This window comes from Aythya fuligula, chromosome 19, assembly GCF_009819795.1.
Source record: "Aythya fuligula isolate bAytFul2 chromosome 19, bAytFul2.pri, whole genome shotgun sequence".
NCBI classification, from domain to species: Eukaryota; Metazoa; Chordata; class Aves; order Anseriformes; family Anatidae; genus Aythya; species Aythya fuligula.
In genome coordinates this window covers 11,393,915-11,407,765 of record NC_045577.1, presented here as the reverse complement: position 1 = coordinate 11,407,765, position 13,851 = coordinate 11,393,915, and the positions used below count along the sequence as shown (strand labels likewise).

The following is a 13,851-nucleotide window of genomic DNA, read 5'->3' as shown; positions in this document are numbered from 1 at the left end:
TCCTTCCATTTCAGGCTGAATAACAAGTCCACATCCTCAAAATCCCTGAATAATTCACTTGGTGTTGGGACTGTTCACAAGAGGAGACTTCTATGCAGTTTTAAAGATGAACATGATCTGCAGGAACAAAAACTCATCAGGGCCTGAGGTTAGTATTGCTCTGTGCACAGAACAAACCAAAAAAGGGTACAAAAGGACTCAGTCCTAAAATTGTCAGTGTTTGTATTCATTTACCATTGAACACAGGAGCAGCCTGAAGCTTTTTGGGTCCTTGTTCTGTTTTGTGATCAACTTTTCAAATGGATTTCATATGGTAAGAAATACTTCAGGTCATTTTATTAATTGTGAAAATGAAGATTAATAAACCCTGTGACATTAATTTCATTGGCTTTATTGCATAGAAGGTTAGATTTCCACTTGTTCAGGTTCCTGAATGTGAAATTAGTTGTCAGCAGAAGCTGGACTGACGCTGGCTGTCCAGGCCTGATGTTCCATCCCTCCCCTGATGTTCCTCAGGTTTTCCATTTGACACAAAACTAACGGAGCAGGACAATGCCCCTCTACAACATTCTGGATACACTCCACTTTCTCCAGTTCTCTGGCAAGATCCATGATGATAGGACCAGGTGCGATTAATTCTTAATGCAGCCACACAAAAAAAGTGACCTAGAGTCCCATTTAGTACACACTGGCTCCTGATCTGATAGGAACAGTGACTCACAGCAAGCTGAGACGATAAAGGTAGGGGAAGGAGAAAAGAAAACAAAAGCGGGTTTACTTTCCTAACTGGTACTGCGCACTTCAGCTTTTGGCCAGTGAGATTCCAGACCTGTATTTCGATACAGCTGAAGATACTGGAGAGCATCTGTAGCAGCAAGTTCTCCTGTCAGACATTTGGCACTACTCTGTACCATGGTTGTTGCAAACTTAAGGCCTGTGCTCGATGCATGAAAAACAAACCAGCAAACAAAACCCAAAACCCCAACAAATGACTTTGTAGTAAATAAAGCTGTCTAATACAGGAAGCATGTTTCCCAAAATAAGAGTCCTCATTAGGAGAGAGCAAACGCCTTTCTACAGTCACTGTTTCATCATCTTCTGACAGGACAGTAGCACCTGGCTCTCCAGGATTACCTGACAGTGCAGATGCCAGTTGTACGGCAGCACTGAGGAAGCATCTAGAAGGAATTCCATCACTTGGCAGACAGACTCTACCACTACTAAAGTTGTACCCCAGATCATACAATATCTCAAATAATCTGCAGTTCAGTCTCTTTGAATATATTTTTGCAAAGCCTGACTAAAAGTTTGCTTGAGAGCTCTTAAACACCAACAGTAAAGTGATCTGACATTTTATTTCTTTTTCACCTCAATTGTTCATAAATTGGATTTCAGATGCTTATAAATCAAACAATCACATAGTGGTTTATAGATAGTTTCCTGAAGTTTCTCAAAACTGATTGTGAGAGAAGATGGGACTTCTCACAAAGAAAAACTTCAGTATTCCTTTTAAATAATTTATATTAATCTCTGGGAAAAAAAAAAAAAAAAGGTAATTCAAAGATAATTGAATCCTTAACCCTTGAAATAAAATTATGTTCTTTAATATTAAGAAGAAAATATTAGAAAAAAAATCCAGCAAAACATAAAAGTTCATCAAAAGCACAGATTAGATTTACTTAACTTCTAAAAGCATTTCAACTAGTTCCTAAAAAAATATGCAGGAAGAGCTTCCATAATTTCCTAAAAATACTTCTCCATGTGCATCTCCATTCAGTGAGGGAACAGACATGCTGTAACTGAACAAACAATGTATAAAAAGTTTCCTTTGTGAGAGGAGATAAGATGGACACAACATAGAAAAACTGAGCATATTACAAATTCAGATGTCAGGAAAGTGATTGCTGTTTAGTAAGAATTCAGAAACTGAAAAAATGCTGAAATGTATTTTTAGCTGTATTGAGAACGTAAATTTTGAGACACCACAGGGAAAGCAACAGAGCAAATGGTGTGGCAGGCAGAGACTAAGCAGAGGGAAAGAGCTGGAAGCCTCTAAACATGCATTACACAGGCAAAGCTCGGCCAGCAGCTGCCAAGGGATTGCTTACATAAGCTGGATGAGGCAGTGTTGTGTGCCACCTCGTGTTTTCTTTGGGATACACATTTTAGAGCAATGACGTTTTGTCCTCAGGTACCCAGACACAGCACGATGAAGAGTTCTTGTGCTCCTTCTGTTCTCACTGATCCAAATTTAGCATCTGTCATTGTGACAGAGCAGCTACCAGACATGCACAGGGGTGAATGAAATAATTGAGACAAGCACTGCCACACTGTAGGCTCCACTGCCTGATTTTATGTCAGCAAAAGATGGTGAACGTAAGGAAAGCAGGAACTACCTCAAATGAGGTGATGCAGCAGCCCCACTGCACCCAAGGCCTGCAGCCCCCAGTGCATGTAGACACCTTCCCCTTGCTAAGCAACTTGTGGTGACTGACAGCAACACTCCAAGTACCATCTAAATCCAAGAAGCCAACACAAGGGTGGCACATCTGCTAAGGGTCAACAAGTTAAACTGCATGAATACATGTGCTGCAACAAGAGGGTGTCAAAGTAAAACACGTCAGGTGCTCATTTTGACAACAACCACAGTAGCATGATAAACATAGTAATCTCAAAACCAGAGGATGGGCATCTGTCAAGCAGGGATGCGAGACCTTCCCAAGCCCTATTCAAGAGCACTGAAGACCTGCCTAACTAGCAAACCTAAAGACCTGCCTAATTAGCAAACCCTAATTCCCACCAGCTACTGCCAATGTGTCTACAAATACTCCACTCACCAGCCTAAGCAGCTTGCCAAGAATCAGAACTTTACCCAAACCTGTGTTCCTTCCCATATGAGTGTGCTTATTTCTTTAAATCAGGACCTAGGCTGAAGGACTCAAGGTCAGGAACTGAAGAGCTCCTGAAGGGATATAAAATATACATGTATATTTGTAGGGAGAGTATCCTTCCAACTCTGTGATAGAAGTAACCCCTTGCAGCTCATGTGCTTCAGAGGTGCCTCTGAAACAGACCTTTCATATCCAGCTGAGGCACAGAGAAAAACCTCAAAAATCCTCAAATAGCACTCTATTTTAGTCACTCTGGTCAAAGTAGATGGGCATGACATGGCCTTGTGCTTTTTTTTTTTTTTTTTGGGGGGGGGGGGGGGGGGGGGAGGGAATCAGTGGCTCAATCCAGGAAGCATCCACAGATATTTTGAGGACCTTTCTGTAAAGAAGCATTAGTTTCTGAAAGCAAAGAACATTGGTGCGAGTATACTGACAAGCTTGCAGTAGCTGAATTGAATTTGGCCAGCTGCATGAAAAATCAGCTTGTTTGCTAAACCAGAATTCTAGGAAAAAGTCTTGCTTTTAATTTCCAAGCAACTCCTCTTCTCAGAGTTATCAGAGCTAAGGTATTTCTTTCACCCTGTTAAGCCAGTTATTCAACATAATAATGCAATTAGTCGTTTGCAGTTCAAGCCCTCCCCAGCAGCTGAACAGCAGTCCCTTGCTACAGCACTCTGTTCTGAAGCACAGGAGAGGGGCAGCTACTCTGCCTGTCTGGGCTGTGGGCATCTTTGAAGTACTTCAGGTGCACAGACCCCAACTCCTGTTTTTCCTGTGCTCACAAGCTAGTTTGGTAAAACAACAGGGAACTGACATATGGGCCAAATGGTTATCTGGCTTTGGATTACCTTCAGGTGGCCCAAGAGCTTCTACAGAGATGAAGCTTGCCACTACAGACTGCACTGAAAGCTCTTTTGAGGTTGTAAAAAGCAATAATGCCTTTTGACTTGTTAGTGTGTACTGCCTGGACCAGTTAGGCCTTAGGATTCTGGATTCTGCCACATTGCAAATGATGCCTTTTTTTAGTAATCACTGTGTGTCTGCATGAGTAAGTACTACAGAAAGGGTACTCTCTTGCAGTGGAAGCACCCCAATATTATAAAAAGTTGTATGCTGGTGTGGTTACACTGGATGGGACGATCTAACGCAACATCTATTGCTGGAACTAGGTCCTCCCACCCCGCATCTGCCAGACCCATCTCTTGTTGCTTCCATTAAGCTCTGGTGTTGAGCAGGTGTTTCTCAGAGCAAGCCCTCACGCCACTCATGTGGCAAAAGCTAATCCAGAAGTAGGTATTGGTAGGTGTCAGTTTTCTGCTGCATTTGTGATCTGATTTGTGATTTGAATTGGTTCTTGTGAGGGTCCAGTAAATACTAAAGCTGGTACAAGGGTGACAAGTGAATAGGTAGCAACATCTTCTTGTGTAAGCTTGGCACAGCTCTGCCAAGTCCTGATTCTTTTAAGTATTTTCCCATTACTGATACGGTATAAAAAACACTGGAAAATACTCTGACGGAACAGCCCACGTAGCCCAGTCCTTTGAGTAGGGTTATCAAGAGAATTGCTGAAGGCATGAAAAAACTATCCATTCCCTAAGGAAACAAATGAGGTGAATACTCGAAACAGTACTGCTTTGTGTGTATACTGACTATTCCAATGCTCTCACAAAGAGAAACACACTGACCAAGTTTATGGAACTTGAAACTTGGTCTAAAATTGCTTATCAAAATGGCTGTGCATGAATATTTCATAATCATTGATTCTAACTTACAGCTAAAGATGCCTGTAAAGAATCTCTTTCCAATTCATTCTGGGGTTGACTTGACTTGCGTGTTACAGTAATGAAGATCTTGCAATAGAAATTCATGGAAAACGTGCCAGCAATATAAAAATCTGAAGAGATTCCATCTCACTGTGCTACAGATATATTGGCTTTGCAGGGCTAACTCTGGAAAATGCTCATTTCAAGCACCAAGAGAACAGATGAGGCAGTGAATAAACACAAGGCAGGAACTAGTCACTGTTTCAAACCAGAAATGTGCTGAGGAGACTAGAAGTATTCAAAGTGAACAACAGTGTTGTAGCTACTAATTTCTGCCTATCCCAAGATATGCAGTACACAGGAATGCAACAGCCAGAAGAAAAGGAATTAACTTGTGCGCTGAGCATTAGAGAAGTGGAAAATAACCCCTTTCTCCATTAGAGGCTGCAACGTATTTATCTATAATCTCTTTACCACGTGCTGCCTCAAGTTGTACCGCTCAACTCCACCTCCACTGCCCTCCCACAGATCACATGCTTGTAGGAACCAGACCCTTTGACAGGGATCCCAAAGTGCATGCTTTATTTCAGGAGATGCCACTTAAGTAACATTTTGCAAGATCCAAAGAAACGCCAAATGTCACTCACAACACTTCAGTCTGACCACATGCCATAGCTGGGGCTGCCCAACATTCGTATGACACCTAGACTGCAACGAAACAGTTAGAAAAGATTGCTCAATGACATACAGTTCGTAGTTTTGATCTTCTGTCTCTTGCTGCACTGACAGCTCCTCCAAAGTTGCATCAATATCCAGCTGATTCGTCTCCAGCTGCCGTAGCAATGTCTCCCGCTGAAGAAAGGAAAACAAGCTGGGTCTGAGCAGGAAGGGTCATCGTAACAGATCTCTGTGTGCTCACAGGGTGCAGTGAGATCTGGTGTCACCACTCTACCCACAGCAATGAATTAAACAGGAGCTTTGGACCATTTCATGGTGTTCAGTTTAAATACAGAAGCATAATGGGAAACAGAAGTGGTAGCAAAAGTATGTTAATCCAGAAAGTCTGACTGTAAGAAAGCAATCTGTTCTGAGAGCTAAACTGTATCAGATACAGGATCACTAGTTGCATTTGAAGAACAGTATCAAATTCTGTGCAAAACAGTTGTACAACCAGTTCATAAATAAGCCCTTCTGGGAGCAGGACTCAGTGCAAAACCTCACAACATATTTTTTTTTTTTTAAATGTTGGGGCAGATGAGCAACCACAGCCTGTCAGCTCAGTGAAATTTTAGAAGCTGTCTTCAGTTGCTGTCCTGCAGATGGGGGACAAACACACCTGAGTTCATTTCAAATGTGAAATAAAGCAAGTAGGCTTCGCTTATGTAAAATATGTAAGTTTTTTTAATTCGGTCCTTCCCTTTCTACATTTCCAACAGATTTCTGCTGAAACAGATTTTCACTGCTGAACAGAGCCAAACCACGAGTGATGCTAGTTATGCCTCTGTGAGAGAAATTTAAGAAAGAAAAACAAAACAAACAAGCAAAAAAAAAAAAAACAAGAACACTGCACAACAGCAGCTGGGAGAGAGGAGTGAGAAGCAGCCCTGCAGCCCCCAAGGTCAGTGCAGCAGGAGGGCAGGAGGTGCTCCAGACACACAGCAGCAGTTCCCCTGCGGCCTGTGGAGAGGCCCCTGGTAGAGCAGGCTGTGCCCCTGCAGCCCATGGGTCCCACATGGAGCAGATCTCCACACTGCAGCCTGTGGAGGAGCCCCCGGTGGAGCAGGCAGATGTGGCCTGGAGGAGGTGTGCTGGAGCAGTTTGCTCTTGACAGAGGGACCCCGTGGTACAGACCCGTATTGGAGCAGTTCTTGAAGAGCTGCTGTCTGTGGGAAGCCCACACAGAATCAGTTCGGGAAGGATGGCATCCTGCGAGAGGGATCCTGTGTTGCAGAGTGACCATGAAGGAGAAGCAGAGATGAAGTGTCAGGGACTGACTGCAGCCCCCATTCCCCTGAGCCACTTGGGGGGAGGATGTTGAAGGGGTGGGGGGTGGGGGGAAAAGGTGTTTTTAGCTTCTCACTGTTCTAGTCTGCTAGGGATAGGTAATAAATTACATTAATCTCCCTATGCTGAGTTTGTTTTATCCACAACAATAACTCAAGTGATCTCCCTACTCGTATCTCAACCCTTGAGTCCTTTCCAATGTATTTTCCCCACCCCTTTCCCTTTGAGGAGGGGGAGTGAGAGCAGTCAAGGTGGAGTTCAGCTGCCCGGCAGGGTAAAACTACCACACCAGGTAATCTTTATTCATCATATAACTCTATGCAGATGGAAATTTGAGTTCAATTAAAACGTATACAAAGAACTATAAAGTCATCAGTTAACTTGAAATTCATTCATTGTGGTATAGACAAAGTTTCAGTAAAACATGCTATACATTTAAACTCGGTACACTAAAAAGAAGATGTACTAATCTGTACTAAGTGACTTTAAATGCTTGTACGGTTCCTGCATCCTTTTAGAAGATTTTAGAAGTAACAAATTTCATCCTTTTGTATTATTCGTAGACTACAAGCAAAAATCAGGCCAAAAAAAGAGGAAACTATTCTGATTACTTGTCCTCTTTCCTAACAGAAGTGAAATACATGATGATCTAATTAACTGAATAAACAGATACAGAGGGAACACTGCTCTCCAGTGCTTATCTTATGCACTTAGGTAAGGGCTTTTATTAAACAAGTGATTTGACTTTCCTCATACTTTAGAAGGAAGACATACACCTGAGTTTTATTTATCTCCATTTTCACAGATCACAGTAAATTCAGAACTTAGATTTAATCAAGAGAAATTTGCATCTAACTTTGCAAAAAGATAATTACTAATAATGGACTTCTAAATGCAAAAATTCTATTTTACCATGCTGGTATTAAAATATTAAAGAAGCAGATTATTTTTAGCAACGACCCAAAAGGAGGGAATAAATCATGTGCTGCAGACCAATGCTTTGGCTGAATGCCACTTTCAAGTGCTTCCTGGGAAATGGCAATTTCAGCTGTCTGCAATATTCTGTCACTTTCCAGTGCAGCACTCTGAAGGCCTGGGTGACCAGATCCTATTAGCAAATTATGTGGGCCACCAGCAGTTCCTACAGCTACACTGCATTCTCCAATTTGAGAATCCTTCCCCTGGAAAGGACCAGATAAATAATCAAAGAGCCCAGGCTGCTAGATGGAACTTGCTCCTTACTGGGGGGTTGAATTTCACCCACCACTTTCTTTATGAAAGATACATAAAGGTAAACTGAACACAGAAACGTGCAACTTAAAACCAACACACTAGATGCCAACACCACTAAAGGACACAGAGGAATGCCATACATGGCCGAACAGCTCCTCTTCCCCTGGAGAGCTGTGGGAGATCAGGTTGAGGAACGGAGAAACCTTGGAAGTCGACTGAGACCAATTAACTGGTATGTACATTTAATTTTTGGCAGAATTCCTCCCCTTTTACCTACTTTGCTCCGAAGTACCAGGGAATTTACTCCTTTCTAGAGCCTCTGTCAAGTCTCTCTGAAGGTACAAACAGTACCTTTAGGAATTAAGTCTAGTTGTGACTTTCCTGCAAATTTAAACATCATGTTGCACTGCTTGGTAATAAGGCCTGGGGGAGCAAGCCCTGGCTCCCAGCACACTCAAAGGCAAGAGTATCAGATGCCAACCAGGAGCAGCAAATGCCCACAGCCAGCAAAGCAGCAGCTACTGTGGAACAGCACAAAGCTCTTCTAATAAACCTGCAGCAGAAACACAAATGGCACAGGAAAAAGTGTGGCATGTCTTGGCTGAAGGTTGACATCAAGTAAAGTCCCAAAGCTTGGGTGGCAGCAACAAAAGGCCTCTGAATCTGCGGTGTCACCTGCCTCCTCACAGAATGGCCAGGCCAAGAATCTCCCTCAAACCAGGGAGGAAGGAAACAGACCATCTTCATATGGGATCCTACACTGTGATTTTTATCAGAATGCATGGAAACACAGCTGCCTGCAATCCACATATGAGCACGTAACTACAGGAACATGTTTTTGCACTGCTTTTTTAAAGGAAAAGCCAGGAAGCACCACTCTGGCTGCATAGAGAAAACGTTCCAACAGGCACAGCCAGCTTTCTCAACTACCACCTCCTATGTCAAAATGCAAAGAACAGTGCAAACATTTTGTTTACATGCACTGATCTTTCTTTTCATGATCTGAATCTTCCCTTTCACATTTTAGAAACTAAGCTGTTGATGGAGAAGTCTTTTCATCATGTTTGTTTCTGAAGTGTTGAATTGCTTAATTACATTTAACAAAACAAACAATAAAAAAGAACAAAAACAACACCACCACAGGATTAGAGAGTCTAATAACCAAGGTTAACCCACATGCAGCACCTGTACCTTGGATTCTGCACTACCCCCCAGTGCCATCCCATGCTCACTGAAATGGAAATAAATTGGGGCTGGTCACCCCACTTCCCTCACCTCTCCTAACAACTGTCACTGACATCTTCAAATAGCTAAAGGCCGTATCAGATTTATTTCTATTTCCCTGAGGACCAAGATCCGTACAAGAAGTTCTCTGGCTTTGAGGCTAATTACCTTATATAAGTGTCCTAATTACTTTCAGATTAATAGATCATATTTACTTATACAGAGTACATTTCAATGAAAGGTTCCCTAAGACTCTCATCCTAAAGCTGCTTCCATGTAAACCCTAGTGCTACAAACACTTTGATATTTCCTGCTTACAATCGTATTTAGGAAAATCATTGCATATAGTGGCCATTAACAGTATCGTATGAGCAATTTTCAGACACAAATCTAGCAGGAAGCCCATGCTAATGTCTTTGTCTCTTAACAACATTATTTGAGAAGAAGGGAGATTCATAAAAGTAACCTGGAAACTAATTATTCTGCATGATTTCCACAAGACATCACTTTACTGTAGAAACCAAGGTTATAAAAACAAACATGTAACCAACACACCATGCTTGAAGATTTGTCTTCTCTAGTGAGCAGCAAATCGGGTTTTAATCTCAGATTTTTAATACATTTTTGAGGAAAAGTTGTATTTTAGTTGTTTTACTGGGTTTCTGTACATTTAGTTTTCTTATCCTGGTTCTTTCTAATGCATCTGCTCTGCAGACTTGGGATGTGGTAACACCCACTAACATATATAAGCTTATTCTGAACTAGCAGTTCAGCTTGGATTATTTGTGTAAAAATATACACAGACATTTCACCTGCTGGTAAAAGATCATCAAGATCAATTGTCTGAATTTCTCCAAGCAGAAGAAAACTGTGATACAACTTCATATGCACCCCCCAGAAGCAGTAAGTCACTGACCCCAAAGGACCTCTGTATGATGACATCAAAGGGTCCTCTTCTAAAGGACCATGGATGTGAACTTCACCCTTCCCATTCAGCCTTTACCTTTCCCCTTAGAAGGAAAAGGAGGCTCAACTATGACAGAGATTTGAGCCTTCTACCTGCTTGCACTGGATCCAAGCAGATCAGTTACTGTTCATCTCAGGACAAAGATTTTCAGCAAACACGTGGTATGAACTGAATAGTTCAGAGACAAGACTTTTCTCATTCAAGTTTTAACTTACTGACTGACAACACAGAATTTAAATACAAAGTGTAACAACTATGCATATGTAACATTTTTAGTAATTACAACACTGGATGCAGTTTTCTTTGCAGTGATATTCACCTTGGAGCCTTTCTACACAGGTAAGTGTTTTTGAATGAAAGAGCAAATATGAGCATTTTTGCAAACAGAGACATTTAAGTGACAGGCACCAACAGACTAATAAAATTCTGTTAACTACACTGTTACGAAAACAGAAGTCTATTCAGGATCCTTTAACAACAAAATATCCTGCATATAAAATCATATTCTCACCTTAGAGAAAAATCAACTCTGTCCCACCCACCCCGAACATCAGGGAAATACCGTCTCTCTTACCTGCAGCTGCAAGAAGGGAATGTTGAAGAACTTGTGCAGGTACTTGAGTCCAAAGCTGTTCTTCATGGAAGACTCAGCATAGCGAAAATATGAGGAGCCAGGAGGTCTGTCTCAACCAGATATGCAAAGAGGAAATAAAACTTTGTACAAAACACATACGTACACACAGATGAGGTACTTGCTAAATTCCATTCTGTGAACCAGCCCCTCAGCCCTCAAATGGAGGCTGGCAAGTCATTCTGCTAGTGACTTGTTATTTTGTTTACAGGAAAATTCAGACTTTGTTCCTCCTGAAGGTGGCAAAAAAGCTGGATGCAGCAGTTATGTTGCATTGTCACAGTGCTGCTAGACTAGGAGATACTGCATCAGGACATTGAGCTATTAGTTCACTAAGCTGGGGGTTTGTAGATGTACAAGCTGTTAATTTCTCACTGAAGGTTTTATTTTAAAACCACAAATAGACCTATATTAAGTCACCAACTCAAGCATCAGAACTGGGCATTAAACTCTAAGACATATATAGAGATAAATTTGAAAAGAAATGATTATATTACGGAATCCAGAAATAAAACTGGCACATTTCTGTACACCTGACATAGTAACAGACAAGCAAGAGACCAAGAAAATTAAAAATTGCTTTAAGAACATAAAACTGCATTGAAGGTACAATCTATTAACACCTGACCAACACGTAAAATTTTATATACAGGGCTCTGAGGTTCTCTGTTATATGGGAAAACCTTGCCTGTCTGGAAAGGGTGGAGTACGATCTAGCTGTACCCAGAAAACGCTGTGCGGAGATGCTATGAGAGGAAGAGGGAGAAACACAGCTACACTAGCTGGCTTTCTTGTAGCAGAATTATGTGGAGTAGAGAACAGTTGTGTTGCAGGGAGAGAATTCTTTCACAAGGTAAGGAGTAACCAGAAAGGAAATGACCTCTTGGTAAAAGTACTCCTGAAAGGTACATGCAGGCATGCAGTCACTGTTTCCAAGAATCTGCTGACAATCTGCTCAGTATAGGCTGCTAGATCAAAGGAGAAAGAGTCCATCGTGAAAACTGAAACTTCTTTGTGAGACTTTTAAGAGTCATCGAAGCCTAGAAGCTAAGCAGAGGGTTGGAGGATGAACGTGACACAGATCTGAAACACAGAAGCAAGTTATCTATGGGTGATGACACAGCAGCTGAAGTCTGCTTCCCTTGTCTGGTGACCGTGGTGCCATCCCCAGTTACCTGTTCAGATTGTCAATGAAGTCCCGCACATCACCAGGTAGAATGACGCGGTGCTCCCCCATGTCTCTGTAATTCCCAAGCACGCAAACTGGAACGTGAGTTGGCACTTTAGGAAGCTCCCTCAGAATATAGTTAAATGTCCTTCACCAAAGGAAAGACAGACACAGGCAAGTGAGGGTGAAACACCATTCTGTGAGCAGTTTCATGCATAAACCACAGAAAAAAATACAAAGTTTTTTTTTCCCCAAATCCCTCCAATACTGTGGCTTAACCCTCCCTCTAATATATTAACTGTAAATATGTTTGTATCATTTTTTACTCAAAAATGACTTGACAAGTTCAATAATCCACTTCCACCAGAGACCACACATCTCTTCAAGTAATGTTTCTCTTAGTCCTATAAAACTGTGTGAGGTCAGCAGATGAAAAACATTCCCTAACGTATACTGGCAATGGTCTCACTGAACCATACAAAACCTTTAAAACGCAACCTTATGTGTAAAGCAAAAACTCTTACTACCTCCCCTTTTAAATCTGTCTTCCACGTGACTCTCCCCCTTCTCCTCAGGTGAGCAAAATGGACAGCTCATTATTTCTATACATTAATGCAGCTCAGAGCATCTAAATAATCCTTACTAATACCCGTCTTCCTGGGAATTTCTTGCTATCTTTCCGTTTTCCCTTGTGCTCTGTAGAGAGGTATGTTTATAACACGTCCAGCATATTTTGCACCCGTGATAGCGTTAATTATCAAGCCTCAGATACCAGCATATCAGAAACTGCAGTCCAGAAGCCCACAGGGAGACTGTTTGAAACAAACCCAGGAGTGGAGTATATTAAAAGACATGCCAGAAGATAAAGCTATTATTTTAAGGGATACAAGCTTGCTTTGACTCATTAGGCTGCATATCAGCTCTAGAGACCATCTGGGAATCAAGAGGTCTAGAAGTCATTTGCTTCCATTAAAAAAGTGAGAATCACATAGCACATGCTGCTGAAGGTCTTACCACTGTTTGGTAATGTCAAACATCATCACTACACCATTGCAGTTTTTATAAACATCCAGAAACTCTGCATCCAGAGCCATTTCTGACTCTGCCTGGGAAAATAAAGGCAAAAGAAGCAGTAAATAACTTGACTCAACTTCAGGATCATAGAGAACACAACTGACACAGTGCTGAACAGGCAAACTAACATTAACAGCCACTATAAAAAAATATCCACGGATTTCATGTCATCATCATTAAAAAATGTACTTGGTGGGTCACAGCTTCCACTGCCCACAGGACCAGGGTATGAAGCACCCAGCAGTCTCAGGAAAAAAAAAAAAAAAAAGACTGACAGCAAATGCTATATAAAACTCACTTACTCCTCTTTCCACTGTGCCCCCAAATTGTGCACTGGCAAGGTAAGTCCATATAAGCTACAGGACAGAGTACAGAGAACTTGGCTCCTGTATTACATCTCTTCGTCAACACAAATACTGGTAAAACCAGGATGTAGTTTCTACTGACTTTCTTCCATGCAGAGCTAAAACAACATATTAGTAGCCAATTTGGTTTTCACCAAATTTAGACTGCACTCTGCAAAACACAGTGTGCTAGTCAGAACTGAACCTGTAAGGCTCCTGCTGCAATTTGGTACCAATAGAACAATTCTCACTCCTATTTCCAGGAGTGAAAAATGCACACACATTTGCAAAGAAGCAGCTGTGACATCTGTTCTCAGAGGTCTTTTCACATAAGAGAACATTTTTAAAGGAAATCTTTCCAATTTGATCACACAGATTGAGCAAGATTGGCACCCTGGTGAAACAGCTAACTCTTCACTGCCCTGACTCATCCCCACAACCAAGTGCATATCACTAACACCAGATTTTGCATCAATTTCAAGCAGTTTTCAAGTGGTTATTGAGGAAGTACCAAAACCTGCCCATGTGCTGAGTCCCAAATGGCAATGACAC

At 41.6% G+C, this 13,851-nt stretch overlaps 1 protein-coding gene across 1 annotated transcript in view; it reads right to left on the bottom strand.

Moving 5' to 3' along the window:
* The window catches only part of RABL6 (RAB, member RAS oncogene family like 6), a 56,607-nt gene that overhangs the window by 21,809 nt on the left and 20,947 nt on the right, over nucleotides 1–13,851 (bottom strand). Inside the window, exons 5-8 of the mRNA XM_032200056.1 lie at nucleotides 12,896–12,987; nucleotides 11,889–12,029; nucleotides 10,657–10,762; nucleotides 5,403–5,506 (exon numbers count right to left, since the gene is read on the bottom strand). Of these exons, the coding sequence (XP_032055947.1) occupies nucleotides 5,403–5,506; nucleotides 10,657–10,762; nucleotides 11,889–12,029; nucleotides 12,896–12,987 (443 nt within the window). The remainder of the gene's footprint in view (nucleotides 1–5,402; nucleotides 5,507–10,656; nucleotides 10,763–11,888; nucleotides 12,030–12,895; nucleotides 12,988–13,851) is intronic.